The sequence below is a fragment of the Cervus canadensis genome, chromosome 30 (genome assembly GCF_019320065.1).
Source record: "Cervus canadensis isolate Bull #8, Minnesota chromosome 30, ASM1932006v1, whole genome shotgun sequence".
In the NCBI taxonomy this organism is placed as follows: domain Eukaryota; kingdom Metazoa; phylum Chordata; class Mammalia; order Artiodactyla; family Cervidae; genus Cervus; species Cervus canadensis.
The window spans coordinates 14,122,715-14,142,619 of NC_057415.1; the positions used below are offsets into that span (position 1 = coordinate 14,122,715).

The following is a 19,905-nucleotide window of genomic DNA, read 5'->3' on the forward strand; positions in this document are numbered from 1 at the left end:
AGTTCAGGGAACTGGGAATCAATACTATGTAATGCTGCCCTCCCGTAGCTTCCAGTGCAGAGAGCTTCAGGGGTGCAAGAAAGAACAGCAGGGCAGGAAAAACCTCTGCCCTTCCCTCTGCCTGTCTGGGCTCACAGGCGGCCAGTTAGTATCTGTAGGCGCAGGAAGATGAAGTTCCATGCCCTGAATTACACAGCTGCTAAAAACTCCACCTGCCGTTTCACGGCCTCACATTTGGTTTAGAAAATCCCGATTTCTACAAAGAGTGAAAAGTTGGACTGCATCCAAATTGAGAACTTCTGTTTAAGAAAACATCACTTTAAACAAAGTTAGAAGGTAGATGACAGACTGGAAGAAGATATTTGGAATCTTAAGAGATCCAGATCTCGTGTCAAAAAGATGTAAGGAACGCCTGTCAATCATTTAAAATTAAAGCCAAAGATGGTCCAATAGAAAAATGGGCAAAGGGTGTGGACAGACAGTGTACCTCCACTCAAATATGAAAGGCCGATAACATATGAAAGATGACTAGTCTTTCAATACGTGAGAGTACCAGTCTCACTACTAAGCAGGGAGACGTGGGATAATAACGGGATTCATTTCATCCATCAAATTGGCCCAAAGTCATGACACCAGCAAGTGAGGCTGAGATCCATAGCACATTCATCCACTGCAGCTGGAAGAATATAAAACATCCATATTCAAAACTGAGGTTCCTTCTACCTCTTCTTCTCCCAAATCCTGGCCTCCTCCCTCCCCTCCTCCCTCCCTCCCCAAAAGTAAAGATGGTCCCAATTCAACTTCATGATTTTTCAACTTTATGATGGTGTGGGAACAATAAGCATTCAGTAGAAACCATACTTCAGAGTCTGAATTTTAATCTTTTCCTGGGTCTAGTGATCTCCCGTGATGCTGGGCAGCTCCCAGTCAGCCACAGGAGGGGAACCAACAGACCCTCTTATTGTATATTGTGTTTTATGTTTCAAATCGCATCATGTCTACAAAATAACCTCTGACCCAGAAATTCCAAATCAGGCTATATGTCCTATGGCCTAGAAAAGCCCTCACATTTTCAGAAGAGACAAAGGACACAAAAATATTGTTGCCTTGTCGTTTGTGATAGTGAAAAATTGGAAACAACAGAAAGCCCCTCAGTTGGGGAGGGGCTGAGTACACTCTGATTTAAATACTCCAGTGAGCGCCAGGCAGCAGTGGACAGGAGGACCCTGGAGCCCTGTACGGATGGGCATATCTGAGCTGAGATTAACAGAGTGTAGAACAGCTCATGCTGCCTGATACCATTAATGTTCTTAAAGTGTAGATGAGAGAATGCTGTGTAGTCTATAGGACATATATAGGAAGTTTCAGGAGGCTATACACCATTGTCATAATTGTGTACATAGGTGCTCCTTGAATGATGATGGATTTAATTAAGTCCTAATAAACCCACTCTAAGTTGAAAATGCATTTAATACACCTAACCTCCAGAGCACTGTAGCTTAGCCTGGTCTCCCCTAAACATGCTCAGAACACTTGCGCCAGCCTGCAGTTGAGCAGTTATCTTGAGCTAAAACTAATTATTTTACCTTCCTCTTCTTCTTCTCACCAGAAGTGGGAGAAACAGATGGGCATTTTGTAGACATGATGGAATTTGGAACATAAAACACAATATGCAGTAAACACTGGTAATATGTTACGTTATGGAGTACTGGCCGTTTCTGCTGGGCACAGCTGCCCTGCCCAGCATCATGGGCAAAGATTGTACCTTTTATCAGTAGCCCTGGGAAAAGACTAAATTTCAAAATTCGATGTAGTATTTCTATTGAATGTTTATGGCTTTTGCACCGTCATGAAGCTGCATTATAAATTGAATCGGCGTGATCTGTACTTTTGGGGAAGGGGAGGGACAGAGAAGACCAGAACTGGGGAGAAGGGGAGAGAGATAGGAGGAACTTTGGTGTTATACATAGATGTTCTAATTTTCCTTAAGGCAAGTATATTCACGTATTTCTTATACAATATTTTCAAGAGACCAAATTAAAGTTCAGTCCTCCCCACCTGGGTTTCTGTGCCATCTGCCTGGCTAAGCCCACATCGACCAGGTTGGCCAACAGGGGCACACTTGGGAAGGTGCGTGTGAGATCACTTTGGTCCATGAGCCTGAACTTCCCTTGAGGACTCTTTTACCTCCACCAAGGTCTCAGTGTTCCTTAACACTTTTGCCTAGCCAAGAAAAGGCTGTTGTCCTTAACTGCCTGTTGTTCATTTGAGACTGGCCAGGAATGAGGGAACTGGAGTCACACTGGATGGATGGTATTGGGCTGGGGTTGGCTTCTGCCCACCCTGCCCACCTTCCCCCTCAAGGCTCTCATCCCAGTGCCCCAGGCAGCTCTCAGGCCAGACTAGATTTCTCTGTGTCCAGACCCAAGGAAAGTGAGCCAAGGCTCCCTTCCACCTTACCTATTCCATGTCTGGGAACCCACCTCTTCCCCAGATTATGGACCCCAGGAATGTCCCCCCATTTCAGGAAAACTCTTATGTTTAACCACAGGCGAGTGTGTGGTGTCATTCTACTGTTAGCGTGAGAGCTGCATGAGAAGTCCACACCTTGCAATGGCATTTTGACAAGAGATACACAGAAAGTAGCTTCGAGGGTTTCCTCACCCAGACGCCTGTGGCCTAGAGTAGCGAAGGCCCAGGACAGCTGCATGGAACACTGACACCCTAACCACGTGGCCAACATGCTTAGCCTGCGTCATTATCCCCATGCATCCCCAGAGGCAATAATAGGTGTTGTTCCTATTCTGTAAACAGATGAACTGCACCTCAGAAAGTAACTTGCCCCATCTGAGGTCCCAGAGTCCAGACTGAAACCCTGCCTCCAATGCTTTTTTTTAACTCGAACCATATTCTTTCTTCCTTCAGGGATTTCATTCTAGAAACATTCAGAAGTCTTCCTGTTTGTGGCACAACCACCCTGGGTGAAATGAAAGATCACTTCCCACATGAGTTTTGAGTGCCAGGCATTCTTTTCCTTGAGAATCCCCAGAACTCCTTTTAAGTTCCACTTGAATTGAAGTAAAAACAGAGAACTTATTTGCAGATATGGCTTGCACTTTGGATGCAGGAGGCAGGACTAATTCAAGAGGAGGGGTGGAGGTTGGGAACTCCTTTGATATTATTTATGTGATTTGAGGCAACAGTCTATAATCAAAAAATGGTGTTGTCAAACCACTAATCTCCTGTGACCTTAAATTCACACCTGTTTCACAGATGCAAAAAGGAAGATATTGTACCACATCTTTTCTTTGGATTCTCCAGCTTCAGTTTTGCATCCCCCAAAGACCTCAGTTACCCAGGGAATTTAAATTAGAGAGTGAGAGGTGAGAATGTGAAAACCCTTCAGGACTTCCCCTAGATTAACAAGAAAGAGCATTCAGCACTTGCTAATGACCATGGAGCATTGTTTTTTAATTTGGGGTTTATTTCGAAGCAGAGCTGAGAAATGGTTGGGTACTTCCCCTCACACCTTCACAGCACAATCCACCAGGAGAGATGGTTTTCAAAGAAGAAGCATCTCAAAGTCTTGGGGAAATTACTTCAGGATGGGATCAGACAGACATGCATTTTTCTCCAACATTTTCTGACTTGAATTTAAAAGTTTTTTATAATAGTGCATGAATGAACCCCTCCTTCATAGGAGAATCTGAAAGCAAGACTAACAAAAAATATCAGCGGATTCTATTTATCCTCCCTTTCTGTTGCATCCTCTCCTTTCCCTGAGTTGCTTTAGCCATCCCATAGTATTTTGTTACAGCCCTGTGAGCAGTTTGAATTATGCCCCCTGCAAAGAAAAAAAAGAAGAAGATATGGTGAAGCTCTAATCTCTAGTACCTCAGAATGTGACCTTATTTGAAAATAGGGCCTTAGCAGATGTAACAGGTTAAAATGAGGCTACTGTGGTGGGCTGTAATCCATCTGACCCGTGTCCTTATATAAAGGGGAAAATTTAGACATAAACACAGACTTGCAGAGAGGGAAGATGATGTGAAGACACAGAAAGAAAGAAGGCCATGTGTAAGCATAAGGTTTGAGTGATGCATCCACAGTCAAGGAAAGCCCAGGGTTTCCTTTTAGGCAAACCTCTAAAAACTAGGAAGAAGCAAGGAAGATTCCCTTACAGGCTTCAGTGGGAGCAAGGCACTGCTGACACCTTGATTTCCAGCTTCTAGAACTGTGAGACCATAAATTTCTGTTGTTTGAAGCCATCCAGTTTGTTTATGTAGCCCTAGTAAACTAATACAGCTACCTATACCTAGCCCTTATCAAATATCCATGTAGGATAAGTAAGAGTGAGAATTTCTGTTCGTCTCTCTCATAGTTAATGTGACATTATATTTTCCAAAGATGGCTGCAACTTCCTCCCCTGTCCTCCATGTCCGTCAGGACCCTTGAAATTCCCCCATCAAGAGATGAATCCTAAATCTCCTCCCCTTGAATCTGGACGGGCTCTGACTCCCTTCTGATGCTCTGTGACTTCTGAGGCAGCTTCCACCCTGTTTCTAGAACACTTTCCCTGGAGCCCTAAACTGCCATGCAAATAGTTCACTTGTCTTGAGTCCGCCATCCCATGAGGAAGCCCAAAGTACCCCAAATGGAGAGACCACACAGAGACACAAGACTATGTGGAAAGAGATGCCCAGACAGTCCCAGATTTCTGGCACCCCTGTAATTTCAGTTTCAGCCACTGATTGCACCCCCATGTCAGACCCTGAGCCAGAGCTATTGCCCAGCCCAGCCCTTCCTAGATTTCTGATCCATAGAAACCTTAAGAGATAACAAAACAATAGCTGTGTTTAAAGCCAGTAAGTTCAGGGAGATTTGTAACATAGCAATAGATGACCGGAACCGTTAATGTACTCTGTGCTTTGCATTGGCTGCTTTCCTTTAATTTAAAAAAAAAAATTAATTGGAGGATAATTGCTTTATAATTACCCTGGTTTCTGCCATACATCAACATGAACCAGCCACAGGTATACATATGTCCCTTCCCTCTTGAACGCCCTTCCCATCTCCCACCGCATCCCACCCCTCTAGGTTGTCACAGAGCAGTGGGTTGAGCTCCCTGTGTAACACAGCAAGTTCCCCTGGCTGTTGGTGTTGCATATGGTAATGTGCATGCTTCTATGCTGTATCAATTCATCCCACCCACTCCTTCCCACACTGTGCCCACGCGTCTGTTCTCTATGTCTGCGTCTCCATTGCTGCCCTGCAAACAGGTTCATCAGTGCCATCTTTCGAGTTTAACTTAAAAAATGGATTTTGCATTTTTACTTCTGACTGAAGTGATTTATGTTCAGAGCAAACAGACTGCAACCACGGGATCTCGGTGACTTAATCTGATCATACTTATTTCTCACTCACTCCAAGTCCAGTGTGGATGCTGCAGGTTGAGTGGCTCTCCTACAAGCATTAACTCGGGGATCCATGTACTTCCTAACTAATGTCTCCGTTGTTTCTAGTCCTCCTTGGGGTCCTCTGCTGGGTCGTCTGTGTTCAGGTAGCCAAAGAGAAAGGGGAAAGAGAGTGGAGGATTGCATGAGGTATTTCAGGGGCCAGGCCGGAGAGTGGTACACTTCGTTCTGGTTCGTGTTGCACTGGCTAGAACTAGTCTTCAGCTCAAGGGAGCTGGGAAGTGCAGATTAGCCCTGCAGCCAGGAGGAGAAGGTGAGCGTGATGGAGGCAAATCTCTGCTGCATTCACACATAAATTCATAGAATCTTATATGATCAGGGCTGCAAGGGAGGGGAGATAGGCTTCTCCAAATGTGGTCCACCAGCATCAGGACCCCTGAGGGACTTGTTAAAATGCAGGTTCTGGGGCCCCACCTGCTGAGTCAGAACCTCAGGGAGGGGTTCTAGGAAATTGCATTTTTCCAAACCTCCCAATTCTTGTTATGGACAATAAGGCTAGAGAGTCACTTACCAGTTCAACCCTCTCATTGTACAGACAGCCAAGTTGAGGTCCAGAGAAGCGACGTGACCTCTATACTTTCCTTCTGTCCGCCCACAGCTTGAGGCCAGAGCTGGAGTGGGGGCCTGTGTGCTGAGGCCCATCCAGTCCACTTGCCAGGCTGCCTCCCACGGCTCTGTGTCGTAGCTGGCAGAGCATACTCAGTTCCTGAATGGCCCCCAATTCGACAACCACACAGCCTTGCTCTAAGCCACCGACATGGAAATCCAGTCCGACACTGTAGAACCACAGCATGTGCCTTGAAAAGCCTTATCAACTTGTAGCCAGGAGTCCCCTGAAGTTTAGATTATGACCAAATCTGGTCCAGAATCAAGTCTTGTTATATCTTGGCCAATTCCTAGTAAGAGTCAGGGACCCTGAAGAGTGTCTTACTTTAGAAACTGGAATCCTATAGTAATTTCTCTTAGGTCACTCTGAAGGCCCACCTCATCTTTAAGGCTGTAACATGTCCTGGTGACATTCTGATACAGTAGCTTCAGGGAAGGCATTGGTGTTTGATGAAAGTCATGGGGAGGAAAGCGAACCTTCATATTTTCCAGAGCTCTTGATGAAAACAGCCGATGCTTATTAACATGCATTCCACACAATTTCTATTATGATGCTATAATTTAAAACACTGACTCAAAGCCCTCATAAAGGAGGTGAAACTCACTTTCTAAATTTACTGTACAGAATGCTCTTCTCCTCTCTCCATCAATCTTCCTCCTCTTAAGCAAAATGTACAATTTGGAACAAAGAGTGAAAATACTAGAGTTTTGACTGACCTCCTTGTTAACAGTATTCTGCTGTGTGGCAATGGCATTGTAAGCATTTGAGTTCTGGTTCAAAACATGTGAAAGTTTCTATGTGAAAAAATCAGGTCACTTTCTATCTTCTGAGTTTAGGGGAACAAGCAGGGGGTATATTAACAAGGGATGATTATCATTCTCCCCACCCCTTGCTGGAGTCACTTAGTTTCAATTATTTTGATTATTGATTAAAGATTTTGTAAGTGGAGGCCCTTGGCTAAAACATCAGCCTTCCCGTACTGGCATGAAGGAGAATGAGGATATAGGGGAGACCTTCAGGGCATCAGGAAGCCAGTGATGGGTCCAGGTGCAGTGAAATGGGGATTGTCCTAACCCTCCTGATGTCTAGCTAAAAGATTTGACTCCCAGCACAAGTGATGGCATGGGCCTCATTGTGAACAGCGCAGAGTTTGAAAAGGGCCTAAGAGCAGATGGAGAGGCTAAGGGTAGATGGAGAAAATCAAAGATGACCCCTGCTTCCTTTCTCATAGCAGTGCCACTTTGCTGTCTGCTCCCTTACTCTGGGGGTTGTCCCCAGTTCTCACTTCTGTGGTCAGGAAGCACTGTTGGAGTTAAGTTTCTTAGGACATGAAGACTGAGTAGGGCATGAGGTGGCCAGCCTCTAGAAAGATAAACCTGATGTCCATTGGCTGCTCAGAGTAAACAGACCCAGGCAAGATGGTGAGTGTTCCAGACAGCTGTTGCTGTGTAACAAACTACCTCCAAATTTAGCAGGGCGCAAGTTATGTTCCCTGGGAAGCAGACTCTGAGCTGGAGTAGAATGTATAGGATGTTCCTGAAGAACTGCTCTTAGAATTAAGTCTTCCAAGGGAGAGGAAGGAACTGTCTTGCAGCTCAGCCCTGGCTGGCCCAACAGAGTTCTGGAGCCAGAATGACCCTTGAGAGTTGCCCCAGATTGGGCTGGGATGACCTGGCTTTTATATCAGAGGTGCACAAACTTGCGTGTTTTCCAAATACAGGTGGCCACCTGTTTTGTTGTAGTTCAGTCGCTAAGTCATTTCTTGACTCTTTGCAACCCCATGGACTGCAGCACATCAGCCTCCTCTGTCCTTCAGTATCTCCTGGAGTTTGCTTAAACTCATGTCCATTGAGTCAGTGATGCCATCCAACCATCTCGTCCTCTGGCACCCCCTTCTCTTACCTTCATTCTTTCCCAGCATCAGGGTCTTTTCCAATGAGTCCACTCTTCATATCAGGTGACCAAAGTACTAGAGCTTCAGCTTCAGTATCAGTCCTTACAATGAATATTCATGGTTAATTTCCTTTAATTTTTTTATCTCCTTGCGAGCCAAGGGAGTCTCAGGAGTCTTCTCCAGCACCACAATTTAAAAGCATCAATTCTTCAGCGCTCAGCTTTCTTGATAGTCCAACTCTCACGTCCATACAGGACTACTGGAAAAACCATAGCTTTGACTATATGGACCTTTGTTGGAAAAGTGATGTTTTTGCTTTTTAATATGCTTTCTAGGTTTGTCGTAGCTTTTCATCCAAGGAGCAAGCACCTTTTAATTTTATGCCTGCAGGTATGGTCCGCAGTGACTTTGGAGCCCAAGACAAGCCCACTGTTTCCACTTTCTCCCCATTTATTTTCTGTGAAGCGATGGGACTGGATGCCATGATCTTAATTTTTTGAATGTTGAGTTTTAAGCCAGCTTTTTTCTTTTTTTCTTTTTCTTCAACTCTCCTCTTTCACCCTCATCAAGAGGCTCTTTAGTTCCTCTTTGCTTTCTGCCATTAGAGTGGTATCATCTGCATATCTGAGGTTGTTGATATTTCTCCCACAAATCTTGATTCCAGCTTGTGATTCATCCAGCCCAACATTTCGCATTATGTACTCTGCATAGAAGTTAAATAAGCGGGGTGACGATATACAGCTTTGACATACTCCTTCCCCAATGTTGAACCAATCTGTTGTTCCATGTTCAGTTCTAACTGTTACTTCTTCACCTGCATACAGGTTTCTCAAGAGACAAGTAAGGGTTTATGTAAATAAAATCTTATTGGAACACAGTTCCACTCTTCATTTCCATATGATCTAAGGCTGCTTTCAGGCTGCTTGGATAGAGTTGAGTAGTTGTGACAGAATCTGTATTACCCATAAAGCCTGAAACATTTAGTATCCTGCTATTTCTAGAAGTGAGTTGACCTCAGGTTTATGTTCCCACAGTAGCCATAGGCTGTGGGCTTCCAGGGAAAGGACAAGACCTTGGACAGCAGTTCTGCAGCAGAGATGAGCCCTGCTGGGTAAGGGCTTGGGGCTATGCTGCTTCCACCCCCAACATTGGGGACAGTAGGTCTTTCCTCAAGGGTAATGTGGGCGGAGCTCATATGATGGTGTCCATCATAGCAGATTAAAATGACCATTGCATTTAATGGGTCAGGAATTCTGGAAGGACTCAGATGGACAGTCTAACTTCCAAGATTCCTTCCTGGCTCAATGCTCCTTTGCCTCTTTCTCTCTTTATAAGGCATCTCATCTTCCAAGATTTCTGTATGCCACAGGGTGGTTTTAGGATCATCACACTTACAGGAGGGATTCACGAGGTGGGATATGGAAGCCCTGGGCCTGTGAAAAAGCACACCAGAGCTGACGCAGCATCACTCTGCTGTGTCTAATTGGTCAAAGCTGTGACGGACCTGCCTAGATTCAGGGGTGGAACCAGATGCAAGAAGATCACAGCGCAGAGAAGGAGGTGGGAGATGCTGTTACACCATCTTGGGGAAATCTGGAACGCCTCAGTGGGCCAGGTCTCAGAGCTGTTTGAACATGTCCCTTCCCTTTGAGCACATCACATTTCCTCTTCCAGGGGAAATGGCAACCCTCTCCAGTATTCTTGACTGGAAAATCCTATGGACAGAGGAGCCTGATGGGGTACAGTCCATGGGATCATAGAGAGTCAGACACAGCTGAGCATGCAGGCAGTGGATTTGAATGGGGAGAGGGGAACAGGCAGGAAGGGGCGTTCATGTTGGAGCGCAGGTGCATGGATCCTTCCTTTATGATAGTACCAGGCTACTTACTACACCTCAGCCTCATGCCAGACCTGCCTGCCATGGGCTTTATGTATATTTATTATCATAAAGCTTCAAAACCTTCAAAGTAGTAAATCCTCTTATTCCCATTTGATGAAAAAATGAGGCTCAGCACAAAGGAGTAACCTTTTGGCCCCAGAATTAAGGTTTGAGTGTGACAGGCTGACTCTGGCCCGTCTGTCTCTCCACCCTGCAGCCCGCGGTGTCTACCTAAGGGGTGGCCATGCAGGCCGGAGAGCAAAGAAGCAAAAGGACCGTAGAGCGATTTTCTCAGCATTAGGTGGTTCACAGTTTCCCATTTTTTCCTCCTTTTTTCTCCCTATAGTTGAAGGAGTCCCTCTCCCTGTTTTTTGTTTTTTTTTTTTTTGGTTTTAAGAGGAATAAAACAAAAAAGTGAGAAGCAAAGGGCGCCATGAAGTTGTGCAGGGAGCCAGTGTGAGGTCCCACGGCCAAGGGGAGCAAGACTGGGAGGGTGCAGACGGTGGTGCTATGAAGGGCCACACCAGGCCTCTGGCCCCCAGGCAGGGCTCAGACTCTGTGGCTTGTGGCAGAAATGCCCTCGGGCCCCAGTGGTGGAGGAGTCACTTTGCCCCCTCCTCCAGATAATCATCCTCAGGTTAAATATTAGAGATAAACCTTGAAACCGGAGGATGTCATTAACACTTGGAAAAATAGTCCTCAGTTTTTAGTGTGCTAAGAATCACACTTGGGGCTTCACAGGTGGCGCTAGTGGTAAATAACCTGCCTGCCAATACAGGAGATGCAAGAGATGCAGGTTCGATCCCTGGATCTGGAAGATCCCCTGGAGGAGGGCATGGCAGCATTCTAGCGTTCTTGCCTGGAGAAGACATGGACAGAGGAGCCTGGAACACTGGGGTCACACAGAGTCAGACACAACTGAAGCGACTTAGCACACATGCAAGAATCACCTGAGGTGCTTGTTTAGAATGCCGCACTCCTGGTCCCCACTCTTGGAAACTCATGCAGCAGGTTGGGAGTGATGCCCCAAATCTGCATATTTAAAACACCCCAAGCCATTATGCTTCCCCATGAATCCTGAGCCAGGCTAAGAGAAACATGGACTTGGAGGGTGAAGGGGCAAAATCTCAAACTTCTTTTGTGAAAGCAGCTTGCTTGTCATTATAGTTTAATCTCATGAGCACCAGTTTTCTTATTCTGGGTGTAGATGTGGTAGGTATGTTTATGGAGCTGTCTTGCTGAAAGAAAGATAATGCACACGCAGTTATATGCATAATTGCAGTTAATTATTGTGTTGTGAATGTATGGTTAAACTCGATAGAGATCAACTTATAAAAACTCTTATTACAAGTTCTCTGTTATTTGCCATTAATCACTACTGTGGATTTTTTAGGGGAGTTTCTTCATTCATCTACTTAATCAAAAAGTTTTGTGTTCTTGCTGTGTGCCCGGCCCAGTGGGAGGAGTGGGGAGAATATACACAGTGGGCCCACAGCCGGGGGCCGACCACTGCCCTCCAGGGATTTACAGTCTGGCCACGGAGACAGATTCAATAAATCCCCAGCAACCACAGGCATTTCAATTTTCTGTATGTTTGTGATTTTTTTAAATGTGAAAGTATTTACATAGATACAAATACAAAGTATACAAACACTGCTTGTCAGGCCATAGGTTGTGATGTGAGTTTTTTTGTTTTGTTTTGTTTTAATTGACTAACATACAGATTTTGAAGTTTCCAGGTAGCCTCTAACTGGGCTAGGAAGATATATTCTATAAATTCTACATGAAGTTGGATTGTAGGATTTTTTTTTTCAATCAGTGAGTTAAGACTTCACATCTGAATATGTTGAATTAAGATGTCTGAAAGATGCACTGATGTTTTTTTTTCCCATTACATTTCTGCTCCTCCCCCATTTGTGAACCTAGCATGTTAGGAGAGCGATACCCAGCTGCCTTCAAGCTCAAGCATACCTGAATGCAGAATTGTCATCCAACAGTGAGAAGCACAGAGAATTCTGATTCCTTGCTTAGCAGTTTCAGCATGTCCTCAATGCTATTTTCTTGCCAGAAATCTGAGCGTGCAAATTGTCTTTGAGAAAACAAATCAATAGGAGACAGAAGCTGTCATCAGTAACCTCTGCTTCCTGGTTTTCAGCGTTGCAGGTGGTGAGCTGTTTGACTTCTTAGCTGAAAAGGAATCTCTGACTGAAGAGGAAGCAACTGAATTTCTCAAACAAATTCTTAATGGTGTTTACTATCTACACTCCCTTCAGATTGCCCACTTTGATCTTAAGGTACGTTGCTTGGTGTAAACCAGATGAAAGCATATGCATATCATAGCACTTGTTGTTTGTTTGATGGGAAAAATGGAGGCATCCAAAAGAGATACATGTTTTGTTTTTTTTTCCCTATAGGGGTTTATTGCATACAATTATCGGTATAAATCAGCAAGTATATAATGCATGCTTACTACAGCAGTTCCTAATGATTGTGTGGAATAGAGGCTTAGGATTAATCATCACATTCTAGGATTTTCTTGGGGAAGAATTGAGGGCTCTTGCCAGCCAAGTCTTTAAGCAAGGGGGCTGCTGTTGGTTATGGGGTATTTTCAGCCTGGAGTAGCCACTGGCTGCTCCATTCCTCTCTGCCTCTGGCTACCAGCATAGAAGATGGAAGGTATTTTAATCTCTGCTCTCTTTCTTGATGCAAAGGCTTCTGGGCTGACTCAGTGTCTCACATTCAATTAAGCCAGACTCTGAGACTGTCTGCTTGGGGTCTTTGTTGACTAGGGGCAAGGCATTATCAGCAATTGAAAAAAAAAAAGCAGGGGGGGGGCAGGTCATACTCCCACCCATCACAGAGGTTATGGTCTCTTTGGGAGGGGAAGACATCCATATGAGCAACAGAAGTGACAATGTAAGATTCAGGGTACAGTCCAAAACAGTGAGAAGATTATCACCAAGCAGTGTGTGGTTGATTGCCAAGTGAATGATTCCTGTCATTGGAGCTAGGATAAGATGTAAGAGAAGGGAAGGTTTTCTTCATATTTACTGTAGCAGAGCTGTCAAGACCACATCTGGATCCCCCAGGACTCACTGGCACATACCCCAAAGACTGTTGCTGGGAGCTGGAAATGCCAAAGCATAAATACCCACTGAAGCAGCTCTTAGCAGTGGACCTGGGGAGATAGTGGATAAATACCCCAGCTTCCTTGTGCTTCAGTTGGCAAATTCGGAGTGCTACCATTTCTCCCCAAGTCCTCCAAAGAGACTGTGCTCCAGTCACCCCCACCTTGATAAGACACTTTATATCAGCTTCCTTCTCTTTCCTGTCTTCCCATTCCGCTGCCCAGTATTCCCTGGGGTCCCCTCCCACCTAAGCCGCTTGCAGCCAGATCCCTTTCCAGATCTGTTCCTGGGAGAACCTAAACCAAGACACTTGTTTTTCCTGGCATTCTCTTGCAACTTCTCTTTTATCCCTACTTTTTGATGTTTTTTCAGGAGAGAGGAAGAACTACACTGCCATCTTGTCCTCAGCATAACATATGATAGTATTTTTTTTTATTGTGGAAAGATAAACACAATATAATATTTACCATTTTAACCATTTTAAAGTATGCAGTTAAGTGGCATTGAATCTATTCACATACTTGTGTAGCCATCACCACCTCCTATTTCTGGAATTTACTGTTCTTCCAAACTGAAACTATGTATCCCTTAAACACTAAGTCCTCAACCCTTCTACCCCCAGCTACTGGCATCCATCATTCTACTTTCTGTATCTATGATTTTGCCTATTCTAGATATTTCATATAAGTGGAATTATACAACATTTCTCCTTTTGTGATTGACATTTCAGTGAGCATCATATCTTTAGGGTTCATCCATATTGACGCACATGTCAGAAGTTTACTTTCTTTCTCAGGCTAAATAATATTCCATTGTATGGATAGACCCTGTTTTGTGGACATCATATTATTTCCACCTTTTAGTTATTGTGAATAACACTGCAATGAACATTGCTGTGCTATTTTTCTCTTTTTAAAGCCCGAAAACATAATGCTTTTGGATAGAAATGTTCCCAAGCCTCGGATCAAGATCATTGACTTTGGATTGGCCCATAAAATTGACTTTGGAAATGAATTCAAAAATATATTTGGGACACCAGAATTTGTTGGTAAGTTTTCTTCATTCCTATGGCCATTCCATTCATTTCTCATAAACATCATGCTGGCAGAATTCCCCCTGCTGCAGCATCATTTCCCGGGTACATGTTTCTGATTTATACATGAAAACTAGACTCTTTTGGTTCACTTCCTTCCAAAACTAAATGTGCATTCATTTCCCCGTAGCTCCTGAGATAGTCAACTATGAACCTCTTGGTCTTGAGGCAGATATGTGGTAAGGAACATATCCTTAATGTTGTCATTTTTCTGATTTATTTTACTATTCATCTGATATTGTTTTTCTTCTTGTTTCATGTCTAGGAGTATTGGGGTAATAACCTATATTCTGTAAGTACCCAAATTCACTATTTATGTTCTTCCCCTTTTTCTTTGAAATTATGTGTCATGTTGATCACTTCAGGTTATGCATGCTTTTTATGTACACATAGTCATTTTACACCTCCAGAACACATTTAGTTTATACTAATTACACATTTTCTCTTAATTTGAAATGAGTCATCAGAAATTGCAACATAATCACTGAAAGAAAGCTTGACGGCCCATCACTCCTGAGAAAATAGGAAAGGTTTTTCTTTTATAAACTACTAAACGCTATTCTAAATGAACTTTTTAAATGTGTCCTTTGCATAAGCTGAAGCTTCTGTGCATGACGATTAAACGCCCTGTAAAATGTAATTGAATTCTGAAGTGACTGCTCAAGCACCAGATCAGACTGTGATTCCTCATTCTCCTAATCAGGTATTGGAGGAGCAGCGTTATAACACCAGGGGGAACTTACTCATGTTCTGTGCCCCACTTTATTAACAGCCTCAGTGGGGCCTCCCCGTTTCTCGGAGACACTAAGCAAGAAACATTAGCGAATGTATCTGCTGTCAACTACGAATTTGAGGAAGAGTACTTCAGTAATACGAGTGCCCTAGCCAAAGATTTCATAAGAAGACTCCTCGTCAAGGATCCAAAGTGAGTGGCCCTTATTCCTGAAAGTCGCCTAGCCGTGGCCTCAGCTAGACGAGGGTTAGCCCCTATCCTGTGCATGCAGCTGTGTTTATTCCTCTCTGGTTGTTTCCACCTGGGAGAGAGAAGCATGCCACGTGAAACGCTTCAGAAAAATGCAGGCAGGGCCCTTGGCACCTTTCAGTCAGTCCCGGTGGGCACAGTGAAATAATCACACAAAGACTGACATTGTTTTCAGCTTGCTTCCATGAAGCAGGCCCCGAGCTGCGTTTTCCAAAGCATCTGCTTGGTAGATCCAGCCGGCATGGAAACAATCTTAGTGTTTGCTTCTATGGTCACCACATTTTTTTTCTTTCCCCTACCCCCCACCCCCAACAAAGGAAGAGAATGACAATTCAAGATAGTTTGCAGCATCCCTGGATCAAGGTGAGTTGCATATTGCGATTGGTTTGGGGATCATAGGGTGTCCTGGAATTCATTTGCCCTGGGCTTTCTGGGTAGCTCAACTGGTAATGAATCCACCTGCAATGCAGGAGACCCTGGTTCGATTCCTGGGTCGGAAAGTCTCCCCTGGAGAAGGGATAGGCTACCCACTCCAGCATTCTTGGGTTTCCCTGGTGACTCAGATGGTAAAGAACCCACCATTGATATGGGAGACCTGGTTCAATCCCTGGGTTGGGAAGATCCCCTGGAGGAGGGCATGGCAACCCACTCCAGTATTCTTGCCTGGAGAATCTCATGGACAGAGGAGCCTGGTAGACCACAGTCCATGGGGTCGCAAAGAGTCGGACACGACTGAGCGGCTCAGCATAGCACAGGCTATCACGTGGCACTGTGGGTTCTAAGCACGGCCACGTCTGGAGTATTGTGTTTGCTGTTGGTACCATATTTTAAGACAGCTGAGAGAATCCTCATGATAACAGAGGTAGAGAGGAGTGAGCTACCCCAGGGCAGGATGGTGATGAGAAGCTGAAGGGCAGAGCCACTCAACCGCCTTGCGTTTGATTGTGAGATATTAGCCCAAACACTGTTTTTGTTAAGTTTTTTAATTCAATTCTAGCATTTAAATATGATATCAAATCTAGATTCCCAGCTTCTCTTGAAAAATCTGAAGTTCTGCCAACACTGAGACCTCATTCCCCAAGGCTGTCAGAAACTCTACCCTGCTGCCTTTGTGCCAGGCCAGCGGTCACCCCCACCATACATATACCTACCTGCCTGGCGCCTATTGGCATTTGGGTTAAAGAACCAAAGTTGCTTCAGCTAGAGCAGAAAGGGCTAAGGGGGGCAGAGCATGGCAGTTGCAGACTAAAATCACGGAACCAGTAAAAAGATTGCAATGCAGTAACTTGCATTGCAGAAGTAGGTTTGGGGCAGCTGGCAAAGTCCGCCTGTGCCAGCTCCCAGCAGTTACCTCGGCTTCCTTGGAAGGCAATGCTATCTCCTTCTCTCAGAGGTAGAGCTTCATGGCCTTCTGAAAAAGATGCAGTGGAGGAGGGATTTTAATGCTGTGGGATAGAGTGAGTTTGCTAACCTCTGCGGTCTCAAACAGCTCTAAATTACTTGACGATGTTAAGTTTACTTGTCTCATAACATGGTCTCACCTTGAATCATCCCATTCCCAGACTCTTTTTTGGAGAGTTGTAATTCAGCTTGGTCCAAGCTCAACTTTTCAACTTTCCCCCAAGACCCAGTCTTTATGGATTTTTCTCAAATCTTTAGCCACAAGAGTTAGCCTTTGGAGACTAGGTTCCTAGATCTGCTGTATTATCCCAACTTGTTTTGCTACTTTAGCAAGGTGAATAGGTAAGCATCCCAAATAGTGAGAGGTACCCAGAAGTGGTCATGTAACACATTTCTGTCACTTGAGAGCTCTAAATTGTTTGTCTTGGATTTTCATTTTAGCCTAAAGATACCCAACAAGCACTTAGTAGAAAAGCATCAGCAGTAAACATGGAGAAATTCAAGAAGTTCGCAGCCCGGAAAAAATGGAAAGTAAGATTGTTTGATTTGAAGGGATTAACTAATTCAATTTCCTATATGGTTCCCTCTGCTAAGGGCGCATGTCTTCTGATATCAGCAATGCAAAAGTGCATCCTTTTTTCAAGTTCACATCTGTACCATTACTCTATTTTCAAAGACAAGCAAAAATAGTATTTCAGTTCTATTTAACTCATCTTTTTATATGTAATCTTACATTTATTTTTTTAAATCAAAGCCATTCCCAAGGCACATTTTTAAATCAGTACAATAAAATTATAGTGCAGTTTTTTCTAAATGCAACAAACCACATTTTAAATAGATTTGTTCCTTGTGGTAAGCAGCATGGCATTATGATTATCCCAGAGTTTGTGTAAATGGTTCTCTAAATCCAGCTTTGGTCTGTGAGTGGTTGAGATGAGGGTAGGGTGGGCCAGGAGCATTCGCTACGATCTCTTCTCAGGGTGGATGGTTTCTGCAGGGGCTGAGTAGGATGTGGCTCTAAAGAACATTCCATCCAACTTGAACAAATACAAATTCAGGGTTCAGAGGGGGACATGATGGCTTCCTGTGCATAGGGTCACATCAAGCCCAGAGGAAGCAGATACTTGCCATGTCTCCTCATCACTGGCCCAGAGGTATACCTCATTGTCATGCCCACCAGGTTGGGGTGCCTTGATAGAGATGAGGACCACAGCAATAGATTACTCAAGACCTGACACTTAGTTCTCAAAGAAGCCCTGAAAATAAGGCTTAAGTGAACCACCATAACTTTCTTTCTTTCATTCTCTTTCTCTCTCTCACACACACAGTCTTTACATGTTGCTTCTGCCTTTGACAGTAAGTGCAGAGCTGTTTGTCCTATTGGCAAAAAAGTCCCTCCTGCCCCCCGGCCCCTGCTCGTTTCCAACAACTGTAAGACTTTTGAGTGTCTCACCGTCTGCCGTCACCAGCTTGCCTGGGCACCACGGACTCGGGGCCCTTGCCTGCCATGCTTCTCCAGGGGGGACGTCCATAGGCTTTGTTAGGGTCAGATCACATTCCTTAAAGAGTAGAGAGTGAAATATGGAGAGAGAACAGACATGTCCACTTCTATGGTTTGACAATGAGATGTAGAAGGAGAATCTCTCTTTTGTTGTCTTGATTTATAAGACCTTTAGAAGTTTCTTTAAGCAAATATAATCCAACCTGCTTCTGGGATTGCCCACCCCTGAAGATTATGTGATGTCAGCAGTGAATGCTATCTCAAAAGACTTTGTCATCTGCACTAATTTGAGTATTGTTACATAAGCTCGCTCTCTTCCTTTCTCCCTGCCTTTTATTCACTCTCTCTCTTTTTTTTTTTAATAAAGCAATCTGTTCGCTTGATATCACTGTGCCAAAGATTATCCAGGTCATTCTTGTCCAGAAGTAACATGAGTGTTGCCAGAAGCGATGATACTCTGGTAAGCAATCCTTTTCCCTGGATAGATTCATTCTTAGCACTGTGTATTTACAATGTTTAACTTATTTGACTTGTTCAACAACCCAGAAAACCTGAAATCTTGGAAATGTCAGACCTGTTCTTCCTCCTCTCGAAGAGGGAGTTGGGATGGCTGATTTGATGTACTCTATACTTTTTGGTCCTTTTTCCTCTTTGTTTTGATTGGCTATACCCACTACCTCCAACCTCCACCTTCCCACCCTCCTCCGCCCCTCCAACACAGTTTGATAAAAGAGAGGCTGGCCAGTAAAGGGGAAAGAACATCTAATTTTCATGAACTAAAACGAGAGCCCTCTGTTTCCACTGACCTTGGAGAATCTTGAACTGTAATAGTACAAAAGGGACACAACCCTGCTTCTGAATATACACACATACACAAACACACACAGCAGAAAATCAGGGCAAATGCAGTGGGGCTTGATGATATAGTTCATGGTAGATCAGAATGCTAAACCCACTCTCTTTGTTGACATTATATTGACTTCCAAAGGTCCTTGAGAACAACTGCACAATTTTTTTCCCTAATCCAAACTGAAACCTAATCATAGATTAACTCTTGAGATATGGTGGACACATCAAAATTCAACACGACTTTACCTGACATTCAGACAACGGGACTTTGTGAACCCTGGAGGAAAGGCAGACTCCAGAAAAGGCCGGAAGGGTGGTTCTGTGGGAACCTGCGGGTTCATATCACTGAGAAGTCAGGGCTTCCTGAATGGAATCTGGGGACTCCAAGGGCAAGGTCACACATCTGCAGACACCAGTTCTTTTTTTTAATCCCCTGAAGCTAACAGTTTTACTCAAGTTCCAGGTCTAGCCTTATAGAATGAAAAGAGTTAGGAAATACTAAAAAGAAAAAAAAGAAGTTGGAGAGAAGCAAGTTAGGAGAAGAGAGGAGAGGAAGAGGAGGAAGTCTGGATTGGGAAATTGTCTGAGGCTAACAGTGGAACCAAGACAAGATATAAACTATTCATCTAAGGAAGGGGATGAGAATGACTAAATCTTATCAATTAAAATCACAGAACAGTCAGTCGGGAGAAAATAGGTTGCAATGAAAAGTTTAGGGAAGGGGAGGGCCTAGGCTTGTGAAGGAGCTCCAGGTGGAAAGAGCCCCCGTCTGCAGCCCTCAGGTTCTGTCTTGTCATCTCAGTATCCTGTTGATCATGAGGTCTTACAGCAACCTGCTTGTTCCTCCATTCTCCCCTTTCTGGTCACTCACTTTCAGGCAAATGTCTCCTAGTCTTCAACTTGAAAAGGAAAACCAATGGTAATCTTAAGCACATACTCTCTACAAATAATATTACAGCCCTTGTGAAGCTTGTTTGAATTCAGACTTACAAAGAGAAAGCAGAGTTCAGAGAAATGCTTTCTCCCTACCACCCCCACAGGCAGAGGTTCAGCCTCTGCAGCTATGCTTTTCCGGGTCTGAAATTGTAGTAGCTGTA

General features: G+C 44.2%; 1 protein-coding gene across 7 annotated transcripts in view; it reads left to right on the top strand.

The window, feature by feature from the left end:
* DAPK1 (death associated protein kinase 1) overlaps positions 1 to 19,905 on the top strand; it is a 203,747-nt gene that overhangs the window by 130,857 nt on the left and 52,985 nt on the right. For all 7 annotated transcript variants that reach the window (XM_043453306.1, XM_043453301.1, XM_043453304.1 and 4 more), the window contains 8 exons: positions 12,010 to 12,148; positions 13,901 to 14,030; positions 14,206 to 14,254; positions 14,341 to 14,367; positions 14,848 to 15,000; positions 15,375 to 15,420; positions 16,900 to 16,989; positions 18,327 to 18,419. In XM_043453306.1, the coding sequence (XP_043309241.1) occupies positions 12,010 to 12,148; positions 13,901 to 14,030; positions 14,206 to 14,254; positions 14,341 to 14,367; positions 14,848 to 15,000; positions 15,375 to 15,420; positions 16,900 to 16,989; positions 18,327 to 18,419 (727 nt within the window). The remainder of the gene's footprint in view (positions 1 to 12,009; positions 12,149 to 13,900; positions 14,031 to 14,205; positions 14,255 to 14,340; positions 14,368 to 14,847; positions 15,001 to 15,374; positions 15,421 to 16,899; positions 16,990 to 18,326; positions 18,420 to 19,905) is intronic.